This window comes from Pagrus pagrus (genome assembly GCF_965226575.1).
Source record: "Pagrus pagrus genome assembly, chromosome: 7".
Classification (NCBI taxonomy): Eukaryota; Metazoa; Chordata; class Actinopteri; order Spariformes; family Sparidae; genus Pagrus; species Pagrus pagrus.
The window spans coordinates 21897644-21919058 of NC_140191.1; the positions used below are offsets into that span (position 1 = coordinate 21897644).

At 41.8% G+C, this 21415-nt stretch overlaps 1 protein-coding gene across 1 annotated transcript in view; it reads left to right on the forward strand.

Moving 5' to 3' along the window:
- The window catches only part of triob (trio Rho guanine nucleotide exchange factor b), a 119607-nt gene extending 98956 nt beyond the window's left edge, over positions 1-20651 (forward strand). The window contains 26 exon segments of the mRNA XM_084357287.1: positions 6533-6819; positions 6928-7098; positions 8387-8482; positions 8917-9065; positions 9243-9309; positions 9424-9527; positions 9657-9726; positions 9863-9952; positions 10060-10152; positions 10242-10292; positions 10467-10544; positions 10874-11065; positions 11266-11443; positions 11534-11751; positions 11753-11794; positions 11797-12420; positions 13417-13667; positions 13788-13917; positions 14028-14055; positions 14224-14386; positions 14574-14695; positions 14950-15028; positions 15357-15557; positions 15661-15799; positions 17458-17644; positions 17843-20651. Coding sequence (XP_084213413.1) covers positions 6533-6819; positions 6928-7098; positions 8387-8482; positions 8917-9065; positions 9243-9309; positions 9424-9527; positions 9657-9726; positions 9863-9952; positions 10060-10152; positions 10242-10292; positions 10467-10544; positions 10874-11065; positions 11266-11443; positions 11534-11751; positions 11753-11794; positions 11797-12420; positions 13417-13667; positions 13788-13917; positions 14028-14055; positions 14224-14386; positions 14574-14695; positions 14950-15028; positions 15357-15557; positions 15661-15799; positions 17458-17644; positions 17843-18246 — 4214 coding nt within the window. The 3' untranslated portion in view covers positions 18247-20651.
- The last annotated feature ends 764 nt before the right edge of the window (positions 20652-21415 follow it).

Genomic DNA, 21415 nt, shown 5'->3' on the forward strand with positions numbered 1-21415 from the left:
TCATTCCTGTTAAATTGCATTTAGAACACTTTTAGCTACTTGCTAATCACATTCACACAACTGGAATTCCCCCATTAAACAAAAATATGCAGGTTGGCTCTCTAAATGAAATAAATAACAAAGGTACACAGTTAATGACTGTTATTGATAAAATGACTCTGTAAAGAGCAGAGAGTAAGTGCAGGCAGTATATGCACAAGTGTGTGCGTGTTTGTACAGGAAAGAGTGTCTAGAGCCCGAGGAGACACACAGACACACACTCAGAGTTAAACAGGGAGATCTTTGTGCATCCAGCCAGATGAAGGAACGATGTAGGAAAACAGAGTTAAGTATTATATATATATATGAAGTAGTTAGAAAACTCAGACCCTTGAAAACCCCTAATAGAGATTCTAAATTGTAGAACAATCTGAAATCTGTAACCAACTGCTGAACAGATTTCTTTCACTGAACATTTTGCAGTTCACTCAGATTCATAACCGAGTCTATATTTGTTCCAAGCATACTGCACAACTTGTATGCATCCTGATGCCTGTAAAATATGCACCCACCCACACAAACTGAGTGGGTGCTTCTACAAAGGGTATACGGTAGATGTGCTGCATGTTTACAGACATCCCCTTGGAACAGGATAGGCACAGTGGAGGCTTGCCCAATATCCTCACAGCAGCCCACTCACTGACAGAGGGAGGGAAGGAGATACAAAGAGAGAGAGAGAGAGAGAGAGAGAGAAAACATCCTACTCTCTAATGCTGCATTTGACTTTTCTTTTTCCTCATGCTGGACTTCACACTTTGTTTCCCTGGATTTTCAGCGACATACTGCAGAATAATTTTTACTTCTAACTATAACCCAAGCAGTTTTTGTTTTTTTCACATGAATTCAAAGTCAGCTGTCGTATCCGTGGAGATGTTGTGAGGGAATATTTCAAGTCAGAATACCAGAGGCTTGATATTTGGCTGACATGGCCCGGGGCATTGAGTCGTTAGTGTCTCTAAACCCATTTTGCTCCATGGATTCAGCACAGGGAGGACATTCTGACAACTGCAAGTTCTGGCTGCTGGACCTGGGTAGGTGCCGTAATGCATGGGGAAAAAGCTGTTTGGGACTCAAGTCATTTTCTGGCTTTGCTGTCAGGGCAGGTTTTTCCTCTGTACCAGAGTGACATACGAAAATTGTAATTGTATTTGGTTTTAATGTGAAGATAGAATTGTAATCTCTGCTTCTTTTTGATACTCTAATGACAAAGAAATACAGGAAAATAGAGAAATAGAAATGAGAGAATTGACATGAGATAAGTTGAACAGTTTGCTGTTAGTGTTTTTTCATCTTGTCTTGTTCAATACAGTGATAACATCTGAGTGAGGCTGTCCACATTTCTGATTTTATGACATAAAGATGCAATTTTTGCCCTCAAAACATGCAAGGTCAAAAAGTTGGATCATAAATGCAATTGCTGTGCAAGAAACTACAACAGTTCGACAGTTCTTTCTCTTTTTTGATGGCTCGTCTTTGTGATGGATTCTACATCAGCTATTCTCAAATGGGTTTTAACGCAGAGGGCATTCACTAATCAAGTTTGGATTACATTGTGGCGTTATGGCAGTGAAAGTAATTTGGTGAATGCACTGTTATGTGATGAGATATTAAATCTACTGAAATCACATTTACGAGATTATATCTTTGTGCCTATCTGTATGTCGGGTCAGGCGGGTGCTACACAGATGGGCACAGGGTGTTATCATAGACCCCACGGAGAAAAGAAAATAATGAGGTCGAACAGAATAGAACAGAATAGTATAGTATAGAAATGGAAAATGAGGAGTTTTTTTTCTGTTTAATATTTTTATAGTTGTCTGATTCATATAGCCCTACATACCGTACTATCTGACTAGATTTATCAGAATATGTAGCAAGTGGTCTATAAACTCTCCCATATCTCCCATCCCAACTCTACACCCTCCCTAACTATGCCTGCTGGTGGCGAGCCCTCTCCAGCATTGTCTACATTTTTACAGATCAGCTATAGCCAAACCCCCTGGAGTTTTCCCACACGCTGCACCTCCACCATTAAAAGCTTGACTCCAACCTCACCGACTGATGTTTGTGCGTGTCTGTGTGTTTGTGTCACTTTTCCCGGGGAAGACAAGACCACACGAAAGATGCTCCCCTGGTGACACCTCTGGAATCCCAGGCATGCTTCTGTGGAACTGCGCAGACTTTCGGGATCACTCCATTTGTACGAGAGCCCCTCCCGTTCCTCCTATTCTGAGACACGGGCACACACACAAAGTTGTAAATCTAGCAGGTTCATTGCAGTAGCGTCATTGAGCAGCGACTGAATTATGATGGCATGTTAGTAGCTTGCAGATAAATTAGCAAACATCTGAAGATGCAGTGGAGAGCATCTGGTGGACCCTTGGTGGGTCTTTTCTCAGGAATATCAGCTGACAGAGTTAAACAGGGAGGATGTTATTGGGAGGCTGAATGGAAATTTACCCTTGCATGTTCAGTATCAAAGAACTATTGTATGTTTAGGCAGATTGTGGAGGCAATTAGTAGATTTTTGGTAGTTTGAATGTCTGTATATGTCTATATGGCATACACATCCTAGCATGCAAGTGCATTTACTACACGTGAACTGTGCAAAACCTTTCTTTGACTCAAAATAGCTCTGGAAAAGAGATGCCAGTTTACTAACTGAGTCAGAATAACAGTTTTAGCAAAGATGAATGTACACATGAACATGTTTACTACAGGTTATCAAAGTCAGTCAAGTAAACTGTTCTTCAACAAGTTTGAACCAAACAATGCAATAAAGATGAGACATTTACAGTTATAGCCACTGTAGATATATACAGGAGATACTGACATAAATTACTTTTAATCGGGTTTTGCAACATAAAGTTTAATCTCTTGCAGCTTCAAGGAAATTACTTGCAATTTACAGTAAATCTTTTGTATGTAGTGGTGGCCTAGCACCAATATACTGTATGCCCCCAGTGTATTTGTTTGTATTTGTTTTTTACATTTGGGAATTCTGCGTTTGTGATGTCACGAGCTTACCAGATGGGAGTGATTTGACCAGATGTCAGTAGTTGTTGTGAAATAGCTTAAAATGCTGTGACTATAAACCTGAGTAAATACAGTAGCTTTTGTATTCAGGTAGTACTGCATGAAGACAAACTGAATAATCCACTTAAACCCTCAAGAAGCCTCTTGGATGAGTAGTGAAACATATTAAAGTCTTATATTTCAATCGAGTGGATTATTCATTTTGTGTTGATGTATTTTCTGAGTCTTTAAGGACAAACACCCCTGCGAACAAACTGTGTGTCTCCCGTTTTTGTTTCCCATGACAGCGAGCCTGACCAGCTGTTCTGGAGGTGTCTCCACAATGAAAGACGCCCTGCAGGGCAAAGGGCGAAGGTTGTGCCCTCCATGTGTGTATGTGTGTCTCAAGGGTTATTTTCTACTGAAGAGGAATGTGTCAAGGCTACTGACCCCATGTTTCATCCATTTACACCCCTGTTAGCACGACCTCTTCAGTCTAATCAGAGCATGTAGATAGCACCAGATGCTAATCTTACTGTCAGAGTGTGAACGTTTTAGTCATGATTCATTGAGGACAGGAGGTAGATTTCTTTGCTTTTTATGTATAATGTGTTCAGACAAAAAACGTGTCTGTAAAACATTTGTCTGCTTGACTTGCCCCACAGCCCCTGATGTAATAGCTGACACGTACTTGCCAACAGCATGGCTACATGTTAGGTTGTGACCCCAGCTTGTCGTCGGTCTGTTTGCACTACATGGGAAGTCCTGACTCTTGTGTGTGGCTCCCTGGTTCATTCCCTTTAAAAATGTCCATCCAAGTGATATACTGTATTATGTAGGCAAGTACTATATGTGTGTAGGCTGTAGGTCATCAGTGTTGTCTGTCAGTTTTAATGTAAATGGCTGAAAGGGGCCTTATTTACATTAGAAAACAACAGTTGTGTGACGCTTAGATGTCCACTTATAGTTATTTACACAAAGTTTTCCGGACTTTAAAACCCCAGTAATTCAAAGGCACAGTCAGCACCTGTACTGTACTTTATGGTATAGTATGAATAATGGGTCAAATGTACTGGTGTAAACTCCTGAAGTAACAACATCCAGAACTCATAAAGACACATTTTAAAAGTCTTTAGAGACTAACAATAGTAAATGCTAAGGTATTCTGTGTCATCAGAATTAGAGTCTTGAATAAGCTCCATGACTAAAACATTCCAGGGCAATATCGTAGCGAACAGTTGGGACTCTGGTTTTCATTTGGTACTGCAGGGGAGATGGTGGTGGAAGCTAAATCACACAGCTCCCCTAAAATCTATTCTAAAAAGTGAAGTTGCATGTTAAGATTTGTGCCAACAAAAGGAATTATCTCTCATCAAATTGCCCTCAAGCAAGGCAGACAACCCCTTCCCCACCTCGTCTGTAAATATGCCCTTTGGGTGGAATTTATAGATCTCCAGAGCAGCTCAAGCTCCCCCTTACCAGGGAGATGGAACCATATCCATCTGACTTTCTGTCTGACAAGAAATAAATTGCAGTATGAAAAGAGGATAAAAAGATGTGTTCTCGCCTGCTCTGTCTTGACACATTCACCTTGTTGTTGGCCTGAGTTGCAACTAAGAAAATCTTGCACGAAGCAGTTAAAGTACTGCAGAATGGGTGAATGATCCGGACTATCATCGCTCAGGTTATGCCGAAGATATCTCCAGATGACCCGGGCTTTGTCAGAGTAGTATGGTGAGAGGAGTCTCAGAGAAGATGGCTTTAGAGTCTTAACGGTGCCTGATGTGGGAGATGCTTGTTATTCTGGGAACTGTGCTTTCTTCTTCTCTTTGCATGCAATGTGAGAACACATGCTTCGTATCAGCGGAGTGCAGTAAAAATAAGGCTCCCAGAGGCTCACTGGCTAACACGCATGTTCACATGCAGATGTGTTCATTCAGGCTGTGTGAAAGTGTCCAATGAGGGGAGGCAAAATTACCACACCTGCCATTCATAAGCTTGGTCACATGGTTAAATCTTTAACAGCTGCATCTTTTTAATCACCTGAAATAGCTAAATGATCTCTCAAACATTGTATTCCTTTGTCAAGCTGCTGCACAGTATCCAAAAACATTGATGATTTAATCATGTATTCAGAGTTGAATACGTTTCTCAAAAACATTAACAAAGCTCATTGTTTTCTTTTGACACTTAGCTTTGAAGCGCAACATGTTACTTTGTACAATGAGTGCATCGTTGTGCACCAAAGGAGATTTTCCAGATTTAGTGAAGCTACAGCTCTGCTCAGCTTTGTATTTAATGTGATAGAAAACATCAATTTATGGGTGTATTCAGAAGTGAGATGAGAACTTGGTCCCAATGGATTGTTTTTGGTAGATAGTAAGAGGTTCTCTCCTCATCTTTGGATGATTGCTGAAGTTCTTTGTCATATCTAGGGATTTGTTGAGGTTGTTGTGTTGGCAGCAGATTAAAGGGGACTCTTAAATCATGCTGTTACCTTTTGTTAATGTGTAAAGTCTCACAGGAGGTGAAAGGTCTGGTTCAGAGAATGCTGTGTGGTGTCAGAGTTGGGGTCATGTTGCACAAAGAAACCCAACCTCAGTCCCAAGACTCCCCCGTCAGATAGTTTGTTGAGCCTGTCAAGAGGTTTTGTTTCTTCATTCTGTGGCACGCAGCAGCATTTTTGATGATGGTGGAGAATGAGGGGATGTCAGGGCAATTGAGGAGAAAGGCAGTCGGGTTAAAGACAGGAAGCAGAACAGGAGGGAGGGAGCAGACAGATGAGACAGACAGGTGGTTGTATGTTTGAAGTATTCAGACAAAAGCCTCAAGCATTCCTTCCCTGTGTTATATTTTCATCGCTCCATTACTAGTCGAAGAGGAGCTTTCCTCCTACAGATTCCCCAGGGAGCTGCCATCACTGTGAGGAGGAGGCCAGCCTGCCTACTGCACATACAAACACTGTATAAACAAACAGGGCGCACACATTTCTTCTCAGTGTCCCCTCACTATATGCAATCTCACATGTAGAAATTGTGATTTTAGTGTTGTTTATGGTTTGTTTAACTACTGCATCAATGTTGAAAGAAGACAAATGGAATCTGAAAGTTGCTGGAAAAAAAAAATCCAAATGATAAAAATGTAATATATTAATAATTGGGTTGGAAAATAGCTGAATTTATAGATGGAAGAAAGGCTAAATATAGGACTCCTTTGTTACTGTGTAAACAAGCCTTAGTGATGTAAACAAACCTTTCAGAACACAGGATAACATTAATCACATGGATTAATTGTTGTCTATTGTTCCCTGAATTAAAAGAACTGTCAATCAATGTAAGACTAATAGCAAGTTCCAATTTTGTATTGTGTTTTTTGGTGAGGTAACCCTTTAATCTACATGTGGATCATAGATTAAGCCAACATCTTTGTGTTAATATCATTATAAACCTACTCTTTCTTCTCTCCCCCTCACCTTTAGACACCTTGTCTGTATCCAGTAATGACGCCCTACAACCGGGCTCCAGCCAAACCCTTGGTCCTCACAGCTCACCAGGCCCCAAACGCCCCGGGAACACATTAAGAAAGTGGCTGACCAGCCCCGTACGGCGGCTCAGCTCCGGCAAAGCAGACGGCCACGTCAAGAAGCTCGCCCACAAGCACAAGAAGAACCGTGATGGAACAAGGAAGAACATGGACACAATGCACGGCTCGCAGAAGGACTCTGATGACAGCGCCGCAACGCCACAGGACGAGACGCTTGAGGAAGTAAGAATCAGTGGATCACTGACCCTGTCAGAACATTTTGTTTCTGACCTACTAGCTGACAATCATCATTTTCCTGCTCTCTCTCTCTCTCTCTCTCTCTCTCTCCAGCGTATGCGTAATGAGGGGCTGAGCAGTGGTACCTTGTCTAAGTCGTCCTCATCAGGCATGCAGAGCTGCGGTGAGGAGGAAGGAGAGGAGGGGGCCGATGCTGTCCCTCTACCTCCCCCTATGGCCATCCAGCAACACAGCCTGCTGCAGGCTGACTCTCAAGATGACAAGGTGGGTCACACAGGGCAATCTAAATACATGCAGACACTCACATGACTCTAGATGGTCACAGACACTGGTATGCAGACACAAACACAATGCACAATACCACTCGAGACAAATAAGGGTTCGTTGTGCGTGTAAGCTTAACCACAACAAAATAGATTTATGTGTGTTTGTGCTTTATTCTAAATGGTGACACTTTCTTTTGTCTCGTCAACAATAGAGTGACACACAAATACAGACATTATGTGCAACAATTGGGAGGAGGGTTGTGCTTTTGAAAATAAGTTGACACGCAAACAGAGAAGCTGTTGAACTGTTAAACTTGGAAATTAATTGCTGATGTCTTTATAAAGAAATTAAAAAGCAAGATTCTTTATTAATCTGCATTAACCCGATTTAGGCAGCAGATTTTTGTCTTTGGTTCCATATAGAGGTGTAAAATTATCACTTTACATCCACGCAGAGCTTAAAGTAACACAGCTACACATTTACATTGGTACTAATAACCTTTCTCTTTTTTTCTCTTATTTTCTCGATGGTTGCATGTTCCTTCCTTCAGCATTATGTTGATTTCTGTTCTGCTTCTCTTCTCTCCCAGTTTCCCTATCTCTCCATGTAAAACCACTTCATTGTCTCCACTTTGATTCCCTTTTTTTAACATTTTCGTGCCTTTTCATTCTCTCTCTTTCACCAACTAAATGTCATTCCCTTGGAGTGTAATTGTTCTACTGTTGCTGAAGTGAATACTCCATTCACGTGTTGCTGCAGTGGCGCGGTGTTTGTGGGACTAAATGGTGAAATTCCCATTAAGTCTGGTTTTGAACAGGGGATCCTTTTAAAACTTTGCTTGCCACTATGCCTCAGCATTGGCTCTGTTGCAGAGGCAAACTTTCTCTCCAATGGAGTATTAAGCAACACTGTTTGCTGTGTATAAGTCGTTTGACCAATCGTGGTGCTCGTGCTTGAAGAGCAGTCAAATCCCAGAGCTTGCCCTTGACCTAAACCCACCTCATAACCTCTGTTTCCCTGAGACCAGCCTGTTATTGGCTCCAACTTGGTCCTTAATTAACCCTTTTATTAGGGAGACCACACCCACCAAGTCCATATTTGGACATGTGGAATATCGGGGTCCAAACTCAACAATGGTGAGCCTGATCACATACACAGCAGCAGCCATTGAGAATCTATGACAGCTGTACGCATGCAGCACTGCCAAGTTTTACATTTGTCATGTTTTACACCTTAACCGTTAACTCCCTGTCTTTCCGTCTTCCATTTTCTCTCTCTTTTTCAGTCTGCATCCCGTCTGTCCGCTCGTCCCAACAGTTCAGAGACACCCAGTGCTGCCGAACTGGTCAGTGCCATAGAGGAGCTGGTGAAGAGCAAGATGGTGAGATAGAAATTTTAAACAAAGCTCACAAGTACTCGCTAATGTGGCACATTTGTGCACGGAACAATTCTGATAGATTTATGCGCAAGCACACACACATACACATACATACACACTTTTTCTTTTGGTGTTGTTGACAGAGAATGGCATCATGGCCTACTAGTCATCTGTTAGGACTGTGACTCACTATGCCAGCTGTCCACTGATCCAACAAATGGAGACAAAAATCTCCAACACACACATGCCCACTGGCCTACATACAGTACAGTACAGTACAGATGCATACTAAAGCAAAGATAATAGTATAATATCCCTTTTAAATAACTGAAACATACTGTCAGAGAGATGAGATCACAGACTGTAAATGCTCTTTCAGCCTCTGTAAGGGTTCCTTCTTTCTACCTCCTCATTCCTCTTTCCATCTTTTTCCTAAGTCACTGGAGGATCGTCCCAGCTCTCTGTCTGTAGAGCAGGGGGACAGCAGCTCTCCCTCCCTCAACCCCTCGGACAACTCCCTCCTTTCCTCCTCTTCGCCCATCGATGAGTTGGATGAACGCAAGTCTGGCTTCTTCAAGAGGAGACAGTGAGTTACAAACCCATGTCTTGTTAGTGTTCTGATAAACAAAGCGGCTTGAGTTAAATCAGTTAATCACCTTTGTCTACATTTGTGTGCTTATATGGAACATCTCTGATGATCATCCACAGCTGAGTGCATTATGTTTGTATTACGCGGTGACAAATTCTGTTTTGTGTCTCTCAGTTATGTGCTTCTGGAGCTGGTGGAGACTGAGAGGGACTATGTCAGAGATCTGGGATCAGTGGTTGAGGTAAAAAAATAAAATAATAAACAGATATTTAAATGTCTTAATGTAATTTTCTTTAATCAGTGTTTGCTGTATATCATAAGTACATTACAAATGAGTTGACTTTCTTCCTCTCAGGGCTACATGAGCAGGATGAAAGAGGAAGGAGTTCCAGATGACATGAGAGGAAAAGACAAGATCGTCTTTGGAAACATCCATCAGATCTATGACTGGCACAAAGAGTATGCTGGCATTTCTTCAGTTAACATGCACTTTAATCCCCACGGCAAAAAAGTTTTGCATTGTATTATCTGCCCCACTGTAACGACAGGCAGGTTTAATCTTGTATTTCTCTCTTGGCTGGTCTGCAGTTTTTTCCTGGGAGAGCTTGAGAAGTGTTTGGAGGATCCTGAAAGGCTTGCTCCTTTATTCGTCAAACAGGTGAGAAACCTCTTAACGTCTGTGTTTTTTTGTTAAGGGTGGAATATCAAATATCAAGTACTGAATTTAAATGAGAAGATATTTTCTAAGCTGTCATATTTGTTCACTTTGCTTTCTGGTTTGGTTCCAATTGCAGGAGCGAAGGCTACATATGTACATCGTGTACTGCCAGAACAAACCTAAATCTGAGCACATTGTGTCAGAGTACATTGACACTTACTTTGAAGTAAGATTTTTAAACCGTTTTACACCTACAGAATATTCTCTATGTCGTATCGTGGTCAGGTGAAGCATATTTCCTAGAGATGATAATATTCTTTAATTTTTCATCAGGACTTAAAGCAGCGGTTGGGTCACAGACTGCAGATCACTGACCTGCTAATCAAACCCGTCCAACGTATAATGAAGTACCAGTTACTGCTGAAGGTAATCTGCCATAATGTTCTTACTTTGTTGGCTTTATTCAGGCTAAAGAATAATACTTATATAATATGTACATTTTAACTCTTTTGCAGGATCTTTTCAAAATTTCTAAGAAGGCTGGAGTGGATACGACAGAGCTGGAGGTAAATGATGTCCAGGTTTCAGCTCAAACCTTCTTAAAGTGATGGTGTACAATAATCCATTGTGTTTGCAACTGTGTGATTACCTGAGCAACTTGTGACAAGACTAGCATTTTCTTTTTTACTTGACACGCAATTCGTCTCTTTAAGTTTGTTTTACTCTCATGTTGCCTATAGAAAGCTGTGGAGGTGATGTGTGTGGTCCCCAAGCGCTGCAATGACATGATGAATGTTGGGCGCCTTCAAGGTTTTGAAGTAAGACTGTTTTTCATTCTCTTAGGCACTTTTGCATGTTTGTGTGTGACAAATATACTAAATAAAATAAGGTGACAATATGAATAAATTATTCCCTGCAGAAAGCAATTTGTAGTTCTTGTCATCTTCCACTAGGTGTCAGTGTGTACTCATTTTGCAGATGTGTATAAGCGCTGTAGGCAGTTTGCCTGGTATTAGTTGTTGCTTTTATCTTCTTTTTCTTTTTTTCCAGAACAAAAAAGTGGGAGAAAAACTTTTTTGCTTAAGTTCCTCCACTGTCTGCGTCTTTCCTCTGACCTCCTTTCTCTGCACTCTCACTCTCTCCTCAGGGTAAAATTGTGGCACAAGGCAGATTGCTCCTTCAAGACACCTTCATGGTGTCAGACCAGGATGGAGGACTTCTGTCCAGGATGAAAGAGAGGAGAGTCTTCATGTTTGAGCAGATTGTCATCTTCAGTGAGCCCCTGGACAAAAAGAAGGGCTTTTCCACTCCTGGCTACCTCTTCAAGAACAGCATTAAGGTGAGTTCAGCTCAATAAGATCACAAATTAATGAGCAAAATTTAAGCATCCCACAAATGATAAAATAGCACTATCTATGAATTGTATTTTTCATTTATTGTAGATTGTACTGAAGCCAAATTTCAACATCTTACCTTTTCTTGCCCCCATCCTCTTGCTTCTGCCTTCTATCTCCCTCCATCTCTGTATCATGACTTCAGGTGAGCTGGTTGGGTTTAGAAGAAAATGCAGAAGACCCCTGCAAGTTCACACTCACATCCAGATCGTCGAGTGGCAACCTGGAGAGATATACCCTCCATTCAACGAGTCCTGGAGTCAGTCAAGTCTGGGTCCACCAGGTCAGCCAGATACTGGAGAACCAGCGCAATTTCCTCAATGGTAAGAGAATAAGCAAAATGATCAAAATGAATGAATGAAATGAATAATCTGTGACATGAGTGAAATCTTGTCCCTCATCCTCTCCCACAGCTCTGACATCCCCCATCGAGTACCAGAGGAACCACGTTGGTGGTGGCGGGCCGGGCGGTCCACCCAGCAGTAGCAGCAGCAGTACTGGAGGCCTGCCAGGAGGCAGCAGCTCTAACAGTACCTCCAACATGGGAGGGGGAGGTGGCGGCGGCGGCTCTGGAGGATCAGGGAGCAGCTCCTCTTCTCTGTGTGGCCCTCGCTCCCGACCCTCCCGCATCCCCCAGCCATCCTCACGCCTCCCCCAGCCTGTCCACCACCACCATCCCCCGGGCCCTGAGGGGCCCGACAGATCAGCAGGTATGTGGTCACCCTGCCACCCTCAGTCCCTCCCCTCTAACCCCTATTCAGACAGCACCACAAATGGAGAGCTGTTAGCCTCAGAGGTCCCTAAGATGAGGAGGCTGGATAGTCCTCATGGAAGTAACAGTAATAACAGCAACAGGTCATCAGACAGCATGGAGGGCAGTGCCAGACCTGCTCTGGGGGGCTTTGAAGAAACCCAGAAACATCAAACAGCTGGTATACCGCAGATGGCCGTGGCACCTCTGAATTTGCCCCTAAAAAGCCCTCGAGTCGGGACAGTTTCTCCTCTGATTTCACCTCAGTCCCCTGGAGGAGGAGGAAAGGAAGCGTTTGTCCCCTCCAGCCCAGCTCATAAAGGCAACCCTTTCTGGGCTATGGTCCCTGCCATACCTCCCTCTCTCGCCAGCCGGCCTGGTTCCTTCTCCTACCCCAATGACAGTAGTGGAGGAGGGGACTCTTTGGGCAGAGGAAGCCACGGGACACCCTCTCATCACCGCCACTCCACCCACAGTAAGGACATAGATCGTATGAGCACCTGCTCCTCCACCAGCGAGCAGTCCATACACTCCACCCAGAGCAACGGGGTAAGATGCCAAGTCGAGGCCCAGGCTTCAGTGAGGCCTACTCACTAGTCACTAACCCTGCCCTCACTGACTGGCTGTCAGTCAGTCACCCTGCCGCTGGCTCTGAGAATGGCTTGTACATGCAACGACTACCACACTGGAGATTAACGGCTATCTGAGTGCACTAACTTCCGCGATATTGTGTGTGAGAGAGAATCTTCTGACCCGTCCAGAATGTACTAACAGTGTGGATCTGACTTATAGAGCAACTGTTGTATCTGCTTTCTTAGACACTGTCTCTGAGCTTCAGTATGTGTTTGCTTCTCAACTGCAGCTGGTAGACACTAACAGTAACCAAATGATTTCAAAAACACCATTTCTCTCTGATCTTTTTCACTCATACTTCCATGGGAATATTCTCATGATCAGTTATCTCTGATCACAACTTGATGAGCTGCTCTTTCAAATATTGCCTCCTTTCCCCTTTATCCTGTCAGCTGTATAGTCTGAACTTTGCAATGGTTAGCCTTGACGCTACACCAGCTGCTATTTGCTTCTTCAACCTGCTGTCCATCTTCAAACTGATAGTATCTTTTTCTCGGAAACTGTTTGTTACTTCAGCTTCACTCTTTTCTTGATAACATAAAGTTCCTTATTTTGACTTGAGGATCATAACTTCTTCTTCACGACTTCTCAGAACATAACTTCCTTCATATAAAGTGACTCTTCACTCATCACCGTAGGCATAAATGATTGCTTTAACCATGAAGCTGCAAGATAAAAAGCATTTTGCAGTGCTTCTTTTGCTGCATGCGTCAATCATATTAGCAAGGTCATTTGTGTGTTTATTACCATCAATCAGATCTTGCATTTGATTGTTGTGAAACTACTACTACTGTACACTTCTGTACTACCCCTTTTCAGGAATATATTTGCATGTCTATTTGCAATGTGAATGTGTTGGTTTGCAGCCTGTTGTGTGTAAGTTTAAAGTGTTACCCTCTTTTTCTCTGACAGAGTGAAAGCAGTAGCAGCAGCAGTGTGTCCACCATGTTGGTGACCCAGGACTATGTGGCAGTGAAGGAGGATGAAATCAGTGTGGTGCAGGGTGAGGTGGTCCAAATGCTAGCCAGCAACCAGCAAAACATGTTCCTGGTCTACCGGGCGGCTAATGAGCACTGCCCTGCCGCCGAGGGCTGGATCCCTGGCTACGTTTTGGGACATACCTCATCCTCCATCACACCCGAACTCCCTGAAGGAACCATCAAGTAAGAATAAGAGACACTTCTCCTGTTCCGGGGATAAAAACCAGCACATGAAAATATCAGATTTCTTCATCATTTGAATAGAAACTGAAATTTTCTCCCTTCTGGTTTTGTTTGCTTTAGAAAATCCCTATCATGGCACACAGCGCTCCGTATCCGCCGAAAGTCTGAGAAAAGAGACAAGGAGGGCAGGAAGCTGGAGAACGGCTACCGCAAGTCTCAGGACGGCCTGGCCAACAAAGTCTCTGTCAAGGTAGGAAACGTGATGATCACTTTAAAACTGTTTATTTAGCTCCCTCTCCTTGCTTTACATTGTAATTAAGGCAACAAATCTAATTTTCTCTTTTTGCATTTTCATTACAGCTTCTAAATCCCAATTTCATTCATGATGGTATGTTCACATTCTTGATTTTGACCAGGGAATGGATGAGAGTGTGTGAAAATTATTAAATAAATGTAAAGAAAAACTTTTGAAACTTTTGACATGTATATAAATTAGATTGTAACAGCGCCGCTGTGCATCACTTATCATCTTTGACCTCTTTTCCTTTCTCTCCAGCTCCTCCAGAGTTCCTCGTCCCTGTCAGCGATGTAGCATGTGAGAGTGGCGACAGTGTCACCCTGAGGTGTAAAGTGTGCTGTCGGCCCCGGGCCACAGTCACCTGGCGGGGACCTGACAACAGCACTCTGAGCAACAACAGACACTACAGCATCACTTACAGGTGACAGCATGTGTCTTGACTTAACTTGATATTGTTTACATTTAAGACACAGTAGACAAGAAGTCTTCACGATGGGAAACATGAGGTGCATTATGAAGCCTTAATTCTAAGAGATTTAAAATTCTACTGAATGTTTGGCAACACATGGAGAAAATGTTTATCTCTCTATCCTTCTCTTTTGTTACAGTGAGACAGAAGAAGCGACTCTTCATATCCTGGGCGTGTGTGTAGAGGACAGTGGTGTGTACACCTGTGTCGCCACAAATGTAGCAGGCTCTGTCACCTCCTCTGCCAGCCTCAGAGTCTCAGGTGAGAGTCCTATCATGTGTACACAATGTGTACACTACTATTGTGTTGTTCTTTGTAGCACCTGGAGGAATGTTTTGTCAGTCTAAAGCTTAATTATTTGGTACATTGTGGTACTTAAAGAAACTCAGGTTTTTCTGAACTGTTAAAACTGTAAACATGACCTTCTACAAACAAAGCAGCAAAAAAAGGTTTTTGCTTGAAAAAATTACTGGCAAATGTACCTAATCCGTTCTGACTACAATGTATGTTCTCAGGAACACCTGATGATGGCAGTGAAGTCCTTTGGAAGAACAGCTTTGAGTCCCACTACACAGAGATCACTGAGCTAGGAAGGTAAGAATGTAGCAATAAAACCCGGTTGATTTTAACTCTCACTGTTTGACTGTAATGTTATGTTCCTTTACCACATCAAAGCCAATGAATTATCGGTATTACTGACATGACTACCAGTGGCAGTAATAGTGGTAGTGGTAACTGTCTTAGGAGGAATTTAAATTTCATGTTAACTGACTACAATTCCTGCTTTCTAATAATTGTTCTGTATCATCCCCCACTGATTTTGCCTGTTTCAACCAGTTCACGAAGATATACTACAGACACAGTGAATGTGAAAGATGCCACACAAATGTTAAATAGGTACTATATCATTTCTGCTCCCCAGGGGCCGGTTCTCAGTGACTAAGCGCTGCGACCAGAGAGGGAGTAAACGGACGGTTGCAGCGAAACACGTCAACAAGAAGCTGCTGCGTCGAGAACAGGTGCTGCAGGAGGTCAGACTCCTGCAGACTCTGGACCATCCCAACCTGGTCAGGCTGCTGGACACGTATGAGACGGCCAACAGCTACGTACTTGTGCTAGAGATGTAAGTACAGTAATGTGTCCAGGCTCCCCCTTTGATAGAAAAACAAATGTTTAAAAAAAGAAAAGTCCCTAATGACAAGTGCATTATGTGTTTCTGTTTTCAGGGCAGACCAGGGTCGTTTCCTGGACTATATAGTGAGCTGGGGCAATCTGACGGAGGAAAAGGTGGCGTTGTATCTCAGAGATATTCTGGAAGCTCTCCACTACCTGCACAGCTGGAGGATAGCACACCTTGATCTCAAAGTAAATACATATTCATTCAACAGTGTAGAAATAAAGGACAAGTAGAATAATAGATTAGTCGATCAACTGAAAATGAATTGAATATTTTCCTGTTTCCTTAATCTAATCTTATTGCAAAATGTTCCCATCTTTTTAAGTTGAGTAAAACAACCTTAGTATCACAAGAGTCAGCTAAACACTTAAAACAATAATATAAGATGAATCCCAGTTTGCCCAGTGGATGTGCTAGTGTTGGGACTAGGGCTGGGCAAAACAATTATTTTTGTAATCGATTAATCTAGCAAATATTTTTTTTGATGCATCGATTAATCTAACAATTAATTTTTCAATTCGATTAGTAATTATTTCCCCATAATTTGACCTATATAGCAATTTACATATGCTAATTTATGTATCTCAATGAAAAAACACAAATTTCTTCATTCCAATACATTATTATTGCTCTTAATTACCAAATTCCAAAATAAAATTCAAGTAATGAATACAGTAGTGTAATCTGATGCCAGAGGTAGCATTTAGCATCTGTAGCATCTGATTGAAAAGTGGTCAGCATTTCTTTGAATCCCTCGCCCTCAACCATAGCAAGCGGCCTCATGTCTTTCACAATCATAGATAGGACGTTCTCAGTCAGTACAGCAGCCTCCTGGGGGGTGCAGGGGGTTGTTTTCTTCTTCTGAAAGTAGTCCTCCACACTTTCCTGCTTATTCCTTAAAACATAAATCACACACAGCGCACAGATTAATACAAATAATTTAAAAAAAATATTAATTCTATATAAATAATACAAATAATAATAATAATTATAAGAGGATTTTAATATATCCTAATCATACTGTCTATTACAATCATTTAAATCAGCAAGTAGTCAAATCCTATGTGTGTAGTTGAGCTGTCACGGCATGACAGTGACCAATTACAAAATGAAATTTACAAAAAAGAAATTACAAAACAACAATCAATGTAGTACAGGACTAATAAAGTGCAAAACAAAGCAGGCAGACAAAAAAACAAACAAAAACAAAACATGCAAAACTCAGAAATAAAAACCAACAAAACAGAGAGCAGCTTATATCAGTTTTGAGTTTGAGGAGGGTGTGTGTGTGTGTGTGGGTGTGAGTGAATGAGTGAGTGGGTGTGCGAGCATGTGTACGTGGGGGTGTTTGGATGAATGACAGGATACGTTATGATGTTTAATGTTATAATACGGTATTAAAATGTGACGACTCATTGCGTAATATAATATGTACAACAAAACAAACAAGAAAAGAAAAAAAGTTGAACTTACTGTGTTTTTTCATCTGCACAAGCTGCTCCTGGATGCCGCCTTTTGAGGTGCTGGTGCATAGCCGTCGTGCTTTTATGATTGGCCATTTCCATTTGACAAAGCTGACAAACAACAGAGTCGCTCCCCTTTACTGTAATATTGTCCCATACCTTCGAAATACGTGTTCAGCGTCAGCTGACTCACTGGCGTTGCTGCTGCTGCTACTCGCTGCCGCCATTTTTTGTTGTGGTCGGACGACGCGTCAACGTACAGTTTTTGCGTCAACACATTTTTTGTGTCGACGTAATCGATGACGTCGACGCGTCGCCCCTGCCCTAGTTGGGAAAGGTGTTTCTGTGGGTCAAACATCAATGTCTCTCTCCTGCTCCCGCAGCCTGAAAACATCGTGGTGGAACATGCGTCCTCCCAGCCGGTGATCAAGCTGACAGACTTTGGTGAAGCCGTTTATCTGAATCCTCCCTCCTCCCACATCCACCCTCTCCTGGGGAGCCCAGAGTTCTCTGCTCCTGAGCTGGTCCTGGGTCAGCCTGCCTCACTGATGTCTGACCTCTGGAGCTTAGGTCTGTAACCAAGTATAAGAAGTTTGTAACTAGCAGCCATACCTAAGTTTAGTTTGTAATAATCAGAGGTGGAAGAAGTAAAATTCCAATTTTCACTTCAGTAAATTACAAAAGTTACACACATCCCATCAATTACTGTTGCTACCTAACTGACTGTTATTGATTAATTTATTGGTGTATTGACTGGATGGTCTACAGGGGTGGTGACCTACGTTGTACTAAGTGGCGCCTCTCCCTTCCTGGATGAGAGCTTGGAGGAGACGTGTCTGAACATCTGTCGCCTGGACTTCAGCTTCCCAGAAGACTACTTCCAGGGTGTGAGTCCAGCTGCCAGGGACTTTGTCTGCCTGCTGCTCCAGGGTGAGCCAGAGCGAAGGCTCTCTGCAGCGTCCTGCCTGCAGGAGCCCTGGCTCCAGCCTCGTGGTGTGACCAACAGAGACACCACCTTAAATCATACGCAGCCATCTCCAAACCATCACACCTCACATCTGGACACCTCCAGACTCATTTCCTTCATCGAGAGACGGAAACACCAGAACGATGTTCGTCCCATCGGCACCATTAAGGCCTTCCTTCAGAGCCGCCTGCTCAACCACATCTAACAAGTCACTGGGTACACGTGACCACAACATGCACTCTAGGTTGTACTGTAAGGAATCCCTTCCTGTCCAGCAGGTTAACTCAGTTCAGTTGAACTGTGTTAAAACCCTACTGAGAGGACCACCAGCAACATTACCACAATGATCCCCTCTTCCCTCACCAAGCCACAAAAGTCCTGCTGCTGCTGACTGACTGACCTCTGCTGATAAACCCTTTGACTCTCCCCCACCTCCCCCTTAACCTTGGCATATTGTCATTATGCCTGCACAACAAATGAACTGTTGGAATTTGTTTGAGATTCCAAACCTTGACTTAGCAGGGAGAAAACCAAGCTTTCTCTACAAGCCGGCGTGAGCGAGTCTCGTGCTGTGGACAGTGTTAAACAGAGAAAATAGAATACTGTATATTAAGAGTAATTCAGGCTGCTTTCGGTTGAACACAAGACAATGTTTTTGGTTTTTTTTGTAACGAGAGATTACTTTTTGTAAATGAAACCATGTACAGTGAGGAAACAGAGAACTGTCTTTATTCATACCTTTTGGAAAACAAAGGTGAGTTAGTAAGTAGAAAGAAAACAAGAGAACTGAGATGTGTGGCACCCATCAGCAGGGTCCACTTATTCGAGAATAAGATGAAGACCAAAACCATGTTTGCCAGAAACACATTGTAGTTACATTCAGTGCAATAGTTTGCTTATCTTTATGCCCCCATTCAGTTTGAAAGGTGAAATCATTTCAGTTTGTGACACAAACTAAATTAACTTGAACAAGTATTAAAGCTATTCGGCAAAGCTTCTCAGATCTCTACCTGCATCCGCCTTATTTGTAAATAACGTATTCCTGCCTTTCATTCTCATTTTGAAGAATTTGTCTCAGATAAACAAAAGCTATTTCATTTGCTGAGTATTAGTGAGTCCGTGCAGTCGCTCCCTGCGGACCCTCAGCAGCTGGATCTCACTTCTGAACAAACCGCTACTAGAAATGCACTCGTATTTTGCATCAATTCCCATGTGCAATGTTGCAGCTTTAACATTTATGCAACTATTTATGAAGACTTGTGTTGTAGCCGTATTCTTAAAAAGGCATGTACGTACCTGGTACTGCGATAGATGTCTGTATTGTGTTAACTCTTATGTATTAAGTTCAGTATTAATATCTGCAAAACCCCCAGACAGGAGGAGGGTTTTGGGAAATAATGTATAAAAATGTGTATCTATAAAATATAGGCACTTATGCTTTCATTTTGTCATTGTTATGTTTTTATTTTCTGTAACAAAACCAAAGTTGACTACGCTTTCTTTTCCTGCTAAAATGTGTGTTTGTTTGTTTTTTTGTTTTTTTAATGATTTCTCATGTTAAGTTATAATGTTCCACACTGAACCCAGGCGTATGAGTGTTTACAAAGGTTCAGTCTGGCTTTATTTATTCTTATTGTAATAAGAAATTGTTTGGTGGTTTATTGCTGAAAAAAAAACTAATATTTCACTTGTCTTTTTTTAAAGCTGTGCACAAAGTGGTTTGCTGTGTGAGTTTGTTTGGCTTTTGTGGGTAGATTCTGGTGTATGTCGCTAGATTTCTTTTAGCATCTCAGTTTGACGTTATGAGACAGAATTGGTTGGCATTTTTTATGAGAAATGCATCTGGAAAAATGTCTCATTGTGGCCCATTTACCATGGATTTAAAAAGATTGGAGAAAGCATTATGCATTTTAGGACAAAATACCAACAGTTCAAATATATCCCTTTGATAAATACCACTCAGCATGGACAGGTCTGTCATGAAAGAGATCTCTTAGTTATTTTCTTTTGAACGTGTTAAGTAAAGAAGTTGTTGAAACTTCTTCTTTTTTTTAAGTGCCAGTTGAGTGAGTCAACCTAGAGAGGTGGGTGAAACAAAAAAAACGTGCATTGCTTCTTATTTTATTTGAAGGTTGTTACTGTCAGTTAATCTGTTAAAGAAGTCAATAACATGTTGAGTTCATGACTCCTGTTGGTCTGTACAGTGTAAGTCTCTAATTTTGTGTCATTTTATTTATTGGTGTGGATCTGGGTTTCCCAAAATCATGCTGTTAATCCATTTATTGAATTCTCTCAAAGCCTATTCAGTGAAGAATATGATCTAAGAAGAAAATGACTTTGAGAAACCCAGCCTATACATGATGTAAAGATGTACAGAGAGGGTCGGGCAGTTTGCCCTCACCCAGGATGTAAACCTCATAACTGTCATATTTTAAATACACATAGAACAAGACTGCAGCAATGTCATTTTGAATGTCTTCTTATGACTTATTTTTACTTTTGCATGTATATTTCTTTGTACAGAAGATTGTGTTTACATGTTACTAAGTGTTGTAAATATTTTATTTTGTCCTCTGTTATTTTGCCATTAAACGTACAAGGAACAACTAACTGGTGTCACTCTGCGTGCACATAAAGGAAACACACATACACCCACATATGAAAATGTACAGTAGTTATTCTAGAAACTATTGTTATTCATTCATCATTTCGCATAACCTCATAAGGGCTAGAAGGCGAGACGATAGTGTATTCCTGGCATGAGTAGAAGGCAGGGGGAAAAACCCTGAACAAGTCAGCAGTTATTAAAGATTAATGAAAATGGGAATGATAAACAGATTCACAACTGCGACATAAAGGCTAACTTTAAACTGAATATTTTATTGTTTTCATTTCAAACTAGAATGCATGAGAAAAGCAACACATCAGCTTCACACGTGGTCTCTCGCTCATGCATAAAAGGTACGCGTGATACATGTGATATTTAGACTAACGAGGGGAAATCCTGTTCCCAAAAATGAAAAGCAAGATAAGATGAAAAAACAAGAAGATGTGTACTGTAAAGTGAATGTGTTTACTATGGTGAAGATATGTACCTGTGATAACCCATAAAAAAACCCCAAAGAGGGGGTGTTGTTGATCTTATCTGTCCTCTGCAGATGTTGCTGCTGTGCATGAATTAGTAGACCGTTGTGTGATTGCAAAGAGCAATTTCCCCGACGTCTTTAATCTACTTCTCTCTCATGCTTTCGTGATATGTTATCATCCTTTTGTTTGAGATTTGTTAGAAGAAATCACAGAGGAAGTCCTTGTTAAACTGTAGTCTTGTTTAAATACTGACAGTACTGAGTTTTGTTATTTACTTTAACCTATAA